Below are 10000 nucleotides of genomic sequence, written 5' to 3'. Positions count from 1 at the left end.
ACGTTTGCCTATGTTGACATTGAGGTGCGCTCTTTGACAAGCATGTGCGCAATTATGTGCTATAATCATGGTTATTAAGAAATACCATTGTTACAGTTCACGATTCATAATGTAGACTTATGCTGAGCTGAAAAAAAAGAAGCTGCATTTGTTCTCAATAACATGCACCACAATAAATCAAGATATTCACTGATGTCCATTTTTAATGCAAAAACAATAACATTTTGTTTTCCTTTCCTAGACCTATTTCTGGTCCTCGGCGAGATTTAAACTAGTTAGTTTTGTGATTATGGTCCATTGGGAGGGCAAATTTAATCTAACAATGCTCTTTGACTGCTCCACGCTCTGCAGCTCTTGTGAATTCACAAAATAACTGAAGTGCTCCATGAACTACGAAGGGTTTCGGGAAACGCGCTTGAATTGCTGAAGGCTTTTGCGAACTTCAAGAAGTACTTTCGGGAAACTCACCCTTAGTCTCTACCGACACCCAGCGCTGGAGTCTCGCAATAGAGACTAGCACAGGCCTGAAAACATAGAACAAAATGGCAGATGCTGTGCCGGAGTGTGGCTGAGCGGTAATGTCGTGACCACTTCACTACATGCACAGTCTCCCTTTGATCCCAGTTCGATTACTGGCCCGGGCTTTTTGATCCCTCATCGTCTGTCTCCCTCTCTCCTTCCCGCTGTCTCAACAGATGTTAGAGCACATGAACGTGGAGTAGAACTCCACTCTCCTTTACTTTTAAAAAGCCAGATGCTTACTGTGAATTTACCATCACCTGCCTTGGTACAGTCACTAAATGCAGATTACGGAAAGGAGATGAGGCGAGGAAGCCACTTTAGTCTATTGAGATGCAACCTTACGGCGGAATCCTTACACAAGATTTGTGTGCGTAACTCGAATCATCGTGCAATTTTCTCTTCCTATTGACACCAATGCAAGATTCACGGGAATGTCGGAGTTAGGCGCACAGATCTAGAGTTAGGACTCCACCCTTAGTCTTTGTTTCCAGAGGCGGTCTGTTAAAGGTGAAGCATGCAGTTTTACCTCTGGCCAGGGACGTGCGCAAGGGGAGGCAAAAGGGGAAAACCCTCGCCCCTTTACCCTGCCACTCACAAAGTGCCCTCCTGGATGGTGTTATTTAGACCAACCCCCCCCCGTTCCGTTCTTCGCATCGGTTAGGCCAACGGAGAACAACGAGTTAATTCTAAATGTTGTTAATATTAAGCGTATTGAAATTGCATGAGAAAAAAAAAATCGGAAACATTGTTTTTATTTCCAATGACTGAGAAAATAAAGATGGAAAATGGAAATCTTTTTCATAATTATCTTGAATTGTCATTTGTATTCAATGAAATAGTTGCAAGGGTTTTCTCCAACTATGATGAAAGGCACGCTTAATCTGGTCAAAAAGCAGGTTTAACGTTAGGCCTGTTACAGCGTCCACTGGAGGAGGCTGAAAATGTCGCTTGAAAATGTTTGGTAGGAACTAGATTATCTAATAAGGAGATGAACCCCAGGTGTATATTAATTGATGCTCTAGTCGCGGTTGCAAATAGGATAATCTCTTTCACACCAATTTATGGTCCTCCCATTCAGAATGTTGGTTGCAATTAACCCAAGATCAATAATAAAATGTGAAAAGGATTGGTGCACCACATACAATATGTATAACCCTTACATTTCACTTCAATACTAAAGATTTTGTGAGTTTGAATCAAAATAGGAATCTGACAGACATAGCTCCCGGTACATTGATTTTACTTGGTATTGGCATTACTTGGTAATAATTAGGGATATTATTTATATATTGTTTTGAATCTGTAAAACAAATAATTTTAGTAACTCAAACTGTCTGACTGGCTGCAAGATAGCTATCTCTTCCTAAGACATTGTTCAGTGGACCAGCGGAATGACCAGGTTGTTCAGTGGACTAGCTGAATGACCAGGTTGTTCAGTGGACCAGCTGAATGACCAGGTTATTCTATGGTGGTTTAACCTCTCTACTTTTTTCTCTATATCTGTCTCTTTATTTCTCCCTCTCCTCTCCACAGGGTCTGAAGCCCATGGACTTTAATGGCTTATCTGACCCGTATGTCAAACTGCATCTACTCCCTGGGGCTTGCAAGGTGAGTGGCTATCAGCAGAGGAGGCAGACATTGTTCTAAACCGCTGATACGGGGTCAGGCATTTCTCAGCCCCTTTCAATCTGCTGTTCTTCAGCGACCTTCTTGGAGACCTGTGGGTGCACGGCATTCTTTTTTTTTTTTTTCAGCTCAGAACTAAAGCACTATTGAATAAATGTTGAATCAGAGATATAAATGATAGGACAAATGTGAGTCCCCAGGAAGATTTGATTGATCATTTCATGATATATGCTGTACCATTCTATATTCTACATTCTAGATTCTATATGAATATGTCTGATCCTGTGTCTGTGCCCCGCCCCCCCTCTCTCTCTCAGGCCAATAAGTTGAAGACAAAGATAGTGCGAAACTCTCTGAATCCGGTCTGGAATGAAACATTAACTTATGTGGGAATCACAGAACAGGATATGCACAGAAAGACACTAAGGTAGGTGTGTGTGTGTGTGTGTGTGTGTGTGTGTGTGTGTGTGTGTGTGTGTGTGTCTGTGTCTGTGTCTGTGTCTGTGTCTGTGTCTGTGTCTGTGTCTGTGTCTGTGTGTGTGTGTGCTAATGTCTAGCGGCTGTGTCTTCGGAAATGGTTGTGTTAATTTTGTCCCATTAGTCATACTTTTTTTAATTATTTTTTTTGCTACAATTCATTCATCATCAATCACAATTGGCTTCTTATGAAAAGTTTCTTATGTTTATGTAAAGTGTGTTTACATAAACATTGCAATTTGTTTACTTTCCTTAAAGTGTTATTACAGTTAGCTCATTCTAAAATCAGAAAAATAAGTTCCAGAAGAAACTTTGTGGGCTTAAAAGGTCTTATTTTGGTAGCAGAAAATGTTTAAAGATGGTTTGGACGATTACAACATTTGCTGGGTAGTTCAAAGTAAATGACATCTTATTTTAGTAGCGGATACAATTGAAGATGGTTTGGTTGGTGGGTTGGATGGATGGATGAATAGTTGGTTGATTTATTGGTTGTTTGGATGGATTAGATTAGATTAGATTAGATTAGATTCAACTTTATTGTCATTGTGCAGAGTACAAGTACAGAGACAACGAAATGCAGTTAGCGTCTAACCAGAAGTGCAAAATAGCAGAAAGTGCAATGAACAGTATTTACAGGTAGTGCAATATATGATCAGTAGTAGTGCAGTATAATATAGCAGTGCAGTATAGCAGTATATGAGTACAGTAGCATTATAGCAGAATAAATAGTTACAGTATGAACAGTGTAGCAGCATATGAGCTGTATGGGTAATGCAGTCTAGCAGTATATATGTATTAACAGTAGCATGAGGTAGATAGCAGAATAAATATAAATATGAATATGGAATGCCGTATAAACAGTATAAACAGGTATGTACAGTATGTGCAGTAGTATTAAAGAAAATATAAGGATATGTGCATTATGTGCAGTATGAACAGTATGGACAGGTATGTACAGTAGAGCAGTGGTATGAGTAAGAGCAGATGAACTGACAGATGATAGACAGTAAGACAGATAGATCTATAGGTTGATGAGAGAAGGTTAGATAGATGGGGGGCTCTCAGAATGTTGGTCTAAATCAACATTCCACCATGTTAAAAGATAGGAGTTACTAAAAGCTGAATAGGGTAAAAAGTATAATGAGTTTGAAAAATATTAAATTTATTTAACCTTAAGGGGAAACACACCGAGACCAAGGCCTCTTTTGCAGGTGCACCCTTGTCCACAATATTGACACAATAACAAGACAACAGCTACAAAAATAAAACACAGTTCAATACAGAAATTAATGCATCATATAAAACCACAATATTAGAAGAAATATTGAAAATCAGCGACTGATTCTGTTTTTCTAGCTTTGGCCCTGGCCTGGTTTTTCAACAGAAGGAGATCTGAGAGTTCTATGGAACACTAAGGATTAGATCTATTCTTAATTCTACGGCGTTTAAAGGGGGCATGTTTGTCTGCCAGAGATGTAAATATATAAATGTTCAAGAGCCAAATTGGTGTCAGGTATGCAGCCGATTCAACCAATAAAGATCATGTAAAAAAAAACCTTTCTCACTAAAATGTTTAAAACTTATTTTTGTAATGAAGCATGGAGCAGATTTTTTTTTTATCCTTTCATCTCTAATACTGGCTATCAGACAGTGATCGCTGATGTCATTTGAAAAAAAACACCACTGGATGTCTATGTATAAGGCCTATTTGTTAGAAAGATGTCTAGCAGGGTGGATTTATCTGGATTCGTCAAGTTAGGCCTTGTTGGTTTTGAGATTAACTGTGGTAGTTTTAAGCCATCGCACAGGTGTTTGATTTTATCCGAGGTTGGAGACAACCAGTCTAGATTAAAATCACGTATTGTTACTTCTGAGTGCACATAGGAGGATAGAACTGCAGCTAAATTATCAAGGGTGCTGTACTATGATGAGCAGATGGTGGGCGATACACTCCTATCACAGACAGCTTAGAGTTATTTACAAAACACACTCCTAGGACTAAACATTCACATTGATTTGGTACAGTGGAGCAGAGCAGAACAGATGTCGTAAAACAGTTTTTGACAAAAATAGCCACCCCTCCACCTCTCACTCTGTCTGTCCTAAATATGGAATAGTCTTTTCAGGACACATCATTGTCAGGCACTGACAAATGTAACCATGTTTCAGAGATCACAAAAATGTCTCAGTTTGCCTGTTGAGCATATGTGCTAATGAAGTCCATTTTATTTATTAGGCTTCTGGCATTTAAATGTAGTAGTCCAAGCCCATTTCTCATTTTAAAATCATCTGGTGTTTCTCGAGTGGGTAACTCGAGGCGTAGGCCAATTTGCTAGCCTGTACTGGAACAGGGTTTTTTGACAGTGAATGGGGGAAAAGGATTGGGGTTACCTTAACAGGGCTAGGACTAGCGTCCCTTCACCACTTTAACACCTTCTCCATAAATGCAAGCAACTCAAGTTAGACCTCTCTGCACGTTTTAAAGTTTGATTGGTGAGAATAGCTGTTGTAGGAGGAGTAGCAGGTGGAAGAATTGGAATAATAATAACAAGTATGTTGAAGAAGAAAAGTTGGACTCGCTGAAGCAAGCCCACCTAATAATAAGAATAAGAATAAGTATGAGCGGGGCGCTCAGTGGCGTAGCACACTAAGGCGCATACCATATCATCGCAAGGTCCCTGGTTTGATTCCAGCCATCGACATATCCTGCATGTCATCCCTCCTCTCTGTCACCGATCCTTCCTGTCAATCTCTACTGTCTCTTTCCCAATAAAGCAGAAATGCCCTCAAAATATATTAAAAAAATAAAAAAGTATGAGCAATAACAATAGTTGGACTTGCTGAAGCAAGCCCACATGCTGAAGCTTATTAAAGTTGTAAACATCTCAGATGGCATTCATCTAAATATCAGACCACTTTGATTTTGGGGTGAACATTCATTTTCACAAGTGAGATCATTGAAGAATTATACAAAATGAGAACAAAATGGTCTGTTACCATTGCCAATTGAAACTCCCTGACTTCAACTAATTAAATACAAATGAATATGTACATACAAAATTACAAAAGTAAACACATTAACATTAAGCCCTGTGACTATTGAAATGAACTAGTAAAAGTGTCTCTCTGCATATCAAAGGCACTGTGTGGGTGTGTGTGCACATTGGGGGAAACTTATCCCTTATCTGTGAGGCAGACGTTGTTTCTCTGGAAATGCCTTCTCCTCTCAGCAGCCTTGGGGATACTGTCGTATATATTTAGCCAGAATAATTCAGCCGCCAGTAATATCCTCTTGAATTCCACGACTCAGAACCACTCTGAGACTCGGAAGGAGCAGAACACAGCAGAGCTCTCTCGTTCATCCCGTGACTATCTACGATAAATTACCTGTGTGGGCCACACCGCAAATTATACGTTTCCCCAGGCAACAGCCGAGTGTGGCGCCGACTCTGTGTTTTTGAAAACTTTTCGGTTGGGCTTTTTTCTCTGTTAAGAAAGTAATTTAGTGGTTTATCTCCAGGGTGGCCTGTGACTGTGTTTGTGTGTGTGTGTATGTATGTGTGTGTGTGTGTGTGTGTGTGCGTGTGTGTGTTTGTGTGTGTGTGTGTGTGTGTGTGTGTGTGTGTGTGCGTGTGTATGTGTGTGTGTGTGTGTGTGTGTGTTTGTGTGTGAGTTTGTTTGTTTGTTTGTTTGTTTGTTTGTTTATCTCGCTGCAGTAGCACCTGAGCAGCACATTGCCCTTTGAACAGGTCCACCACAGGAGGATGCCAATTTCATCCTCATTCCATTCATAAATAATAAATATGCATTTGATTCTGGGTGGATTCATACTGACATTCCCTGCCACAACATCTCTCCCTCCCTCTCACCCACCTCTCCCTCTCTCTCTCTTTCTGTTCCTCTGTTTTCTCTATTCAATGCCTCCAGTTACATCCTTCCCATGTTCTACCTGTTTTAACTATCTCTGCTCTTCTTCCTCTCTTTCCTCTTCTGTCTCTTTTTGGTCCGATTCCCTTCATCCCTGGCTTTCTCCCCCTCCCCTCCCTTCTCTCCATATTTTCCTTATTGCTCTCTCTCTCTCTCTCCCTCCCTACTCTTTTTCTCTCACTCCATTTCCTCTTCCCCCCTTTCCCCTCTTTCCATATTCTCTATCCCAACCTTCTGGCAGGTTGTCGGTGTGTGATGAAGACAAGTTGACTCATAATGAGTTCATTGGGGAGTCCCGTGTGCCCCTGAAACGTGTGAAGCCGGACCAGACCAAACATTTTCACACCTGCCTGGAGCATCCACCCCCAGTACGAGGCATACACACACACACACACACACACACACACACACACACACACACACACACACACACACACACACACATGAATAGAACCCATAAATATAACACACACACACACACACACACACAGACACACACACACACACACACACACACACACACACACAGACACACACACACACACACACACACACACACACATTGTTTGCTCTGAACAATTGCATCCCCTTGAGTCTTCGAAGTACTTTGAACAGAGATGAACATTCAGAAAAGCTACGCTCACTTCCATTCTCTTTCTCCCTCCATCCCAGCTACCCTCTCCAACCGCCATGGGTGCAGCTCTCCGAGGAATCTCCTGCTACTTGAGAGAGGTGCTGTATACTCCTTCCCTCCCTCCCGCTCTTTCTCTCTTTCCCAGATTCTCTTCCTCCCCTTCTCTCACTCCTAAACAATTCCAATTAGGCATTATTAATTGAAGAGCACATAAGATTTGCGTACCTCACCAAGGTAATTGACCTCCGTTTATGCGTTTTACTTTGCTTTACTTGGCTCTTCTTTAAATTAATTTTAATTTCAAGTGGACCTCTTTCCTCACTATGATTAGAGGAGTCATTAGCATTCTCATTACCATCCTTAAGTTGCTTAAGTTGGTCTCTCCAATGAGTGACTTGGGAAATTAAATTTGAAAGGGAAAATCTGCATCTAGAGACAGGAGTGTGGAAAAATTGGGAACAGAACATGTAGAAACCTGAATGAGCTCTAATGATAAATAGACCCAAAAACAGTGAAGTAGGAAGGGATGACAACTGACCCTTGATGCACACCTGCAGTACAGACCTGCAGGAAATATAGGATGAAAACATCCTTCCCCCCTCTCCTTCTCTGAAAGTTTTCTACTCACTTTTCCTCTTCTCCTTTCTACTTTCCACTTCTTTCTATGCCTCCTCATTTCACCCGTCTTACTCAACCTCTTTCTATTGGCGCCGTCCCTTTCACTCAATACCCGATAAGATAGGAGAGCAAAGAACTTAGCGATAGGACGCCCACCCCAGAGATCTTCTCAGGGAGGAAAGGAATAATTGACGATATCAAAGGTAGCGGTGAGATCAGAGGGGATTAAAGGAAAAGAAGAGGGTAGCAGTAGCACATTCAGAGAGAAAGCACAATATGCTTGTGAATGGAGGGATGAGTGACAGGCATTGGAGGGGGGGGGGGAGCCTGTCCAAATGCGTGTGAATAAAGTAGGTGAGTAAGAGATGGTGACAGACAATTCGCTCAGAGGAGTTTGGGCTAAAAAATGAGTGACATCAATGCTTTTTGGTTTGAGGGATCAAAGAGAGGGGGGGGGGGGGAGAGGGGGAGAAGCGTTAGGAGAATTAGAGAGCAGGATAGAAGGTATAAATGAGGTATAAGGAAAGGAAAGGGTATTAGCGAAAGGACTGCAAAGAAAGGAATGTGGACTGGTAATTAGACAGAAAGAGAGATAGGAGAGAGGGAAACGAGAGTCTTGTGTCTCAAATGTACTGTACAGCTCTATAAGAGATCTTAGGGGAATATTGAAACTCCTGATTTAGATTGATTATTGGAATAAGTCCAGTTTGTGTGTGTGTGTGTGTGTGTGTGTGTGTGTGTGTGTGTGTGTGTGTGTGTGTGTGTGTGTATGAGTGTGTGTGTGTGTATGTGTGTGTGTGTGTGGCTTGGTGAGTGATGGATGGCCATCTGTGGTCTAATCGTATAAATCTGAATATGAAAGCGCTGTGTGGCTCAGACTTTCATTTGCATTTCTGGCCAACCCACCTGACCTCTAGAACCGCTGTGTTTACCTGCTTATTACCAGCACCTCATCATCATCATTGGCCCTTTGTGGAATTTTGTTCCCATTCTTTATATGTATTCTTTAATGTAGTCGTGACTGATGAAATATTTTTGGCACCATGAGCAACTTCTTGACCGTGGAACGCTAGCACCCATAACACATCAATGGGCATCTGTTGCATTTGTACACACACACACACACACACACACACACACACACACACACACACACACACACACACACACTGTTTGCTCTGAACAACTGCATCCCCTTGAGTCTTCGAAGTGCTTTGAACAGAGATGAACATTCAGAAAAGCTATGTTGCATTTGTATCTCGATATGAGATGTTATAGGTGAAAATATCTCACTATGTCCTCCACGATTGACCTGCATTGTGAATGATGACACTCTTAGTTATTAATAATTAATTAATATGAATTACACTCACTGTTTATTTTACATTCACTGACACAAGCACCACTATGTTGGAATTAAAAATAGAATAAATAATTGATTGATTAATTGAATAACTGATTATATATTTACAAATCCAGTACAAGCAATAATAAGAAATGATATATATATATATATATATATATATATATATATATATATATATATATATATATATATATACAGTGCCCTCCATAAGTAATGGGACAGTGAAGCATTTTTTCTTCTTTTTGGCTCTATACTCCAAAACTTTAGATTTTAAATCAAACAATTACTATGATGTTAAAGTAGAGATTCTCAGCTTTTATTTAATGGTATTTGCATACATATTGGTTTCACCATTTAGAACACACAACAGGTTTTATACATAGTCCCCCTATTTCAAGGCATCAAAGTATTGGGGCAGATTCATTCAGGCAGATTCATTTTTTCCCTAACATTATATCATCAGGAAATTAAATGCATGATCAATTGGATTTAAATCTGAAGATTGAGTTGGCTAGTCAAAACCTTTCCATTTTTTGGCCCTGAAAAACTCCCTGGTTGCTATGGCAATATGTTTTGGGTCATTGTCTTACTGGATGATTTGACATCCATTTGCTTGTACTTGAGCAGACAAGATGTTTCTGTACACTTCAGAATACATTCTGACATATTGTTACATTGTACAATGTACCTTACCATGTACAATAATATATAGCTGTATTTAAAGTATAATTATTATACTTTTTTCATGTCCTCTTATCAGGGGAGGGGGTAGTAGGGTTAAATAAATACAAATTAAAAGTGATTAAAAATTATGCAAGCAATGCAATGCT

At 40.3% G+C, this 10000-nt stretch overlaps 1 protein-coding gene across 1 annotated transcript in view; it reads left to right on the top strand.

Annotated features, from left to right (window-relative positions):
- Nucleotides 1–10000, top strand: part of doc2a (double C2-like domains, alpha) — a gene marked incomplete at its 3' end in the record, with an annotated part of 23321 nt that overhangs the window by 1689 nt on the left and 11632 nt on the right. Inside the window, exons 3-6 of the mRNA XM_083676971.1 lie at nt 2056–2130; nt 2466–2575; nt 6794–6920; nt 7225–7284. Of these exons, the coding sequence (XP_083533097.1) occupies nt 2056–2130; nt 2466–2575; nt 6794–6920; nt 7225–7284 (372 nt within the window). The remainder of the gene's footprint in view (nt 1–2055; nt 2131–2465; nt 2576–6793; nt 6921–7224; nt 7285–10000) is intronic.

The sequence above is a fragment of the Argentina silus genome, assembly GCF_951799395.1.
Source record: "Argentina silus genome assembly, chromosome: 9".
In the NCBI taxonomy this organism is placed as follows: domain Eukaryota; kingdom Metazoa; phylum Chordata; class Actinopteri; order Argentiniformes; family Argentinidae; genus Argentina; species Argentina silus.
This window is presented reverse-complemented; position numbering and strand designations above follow the sequence as displayed.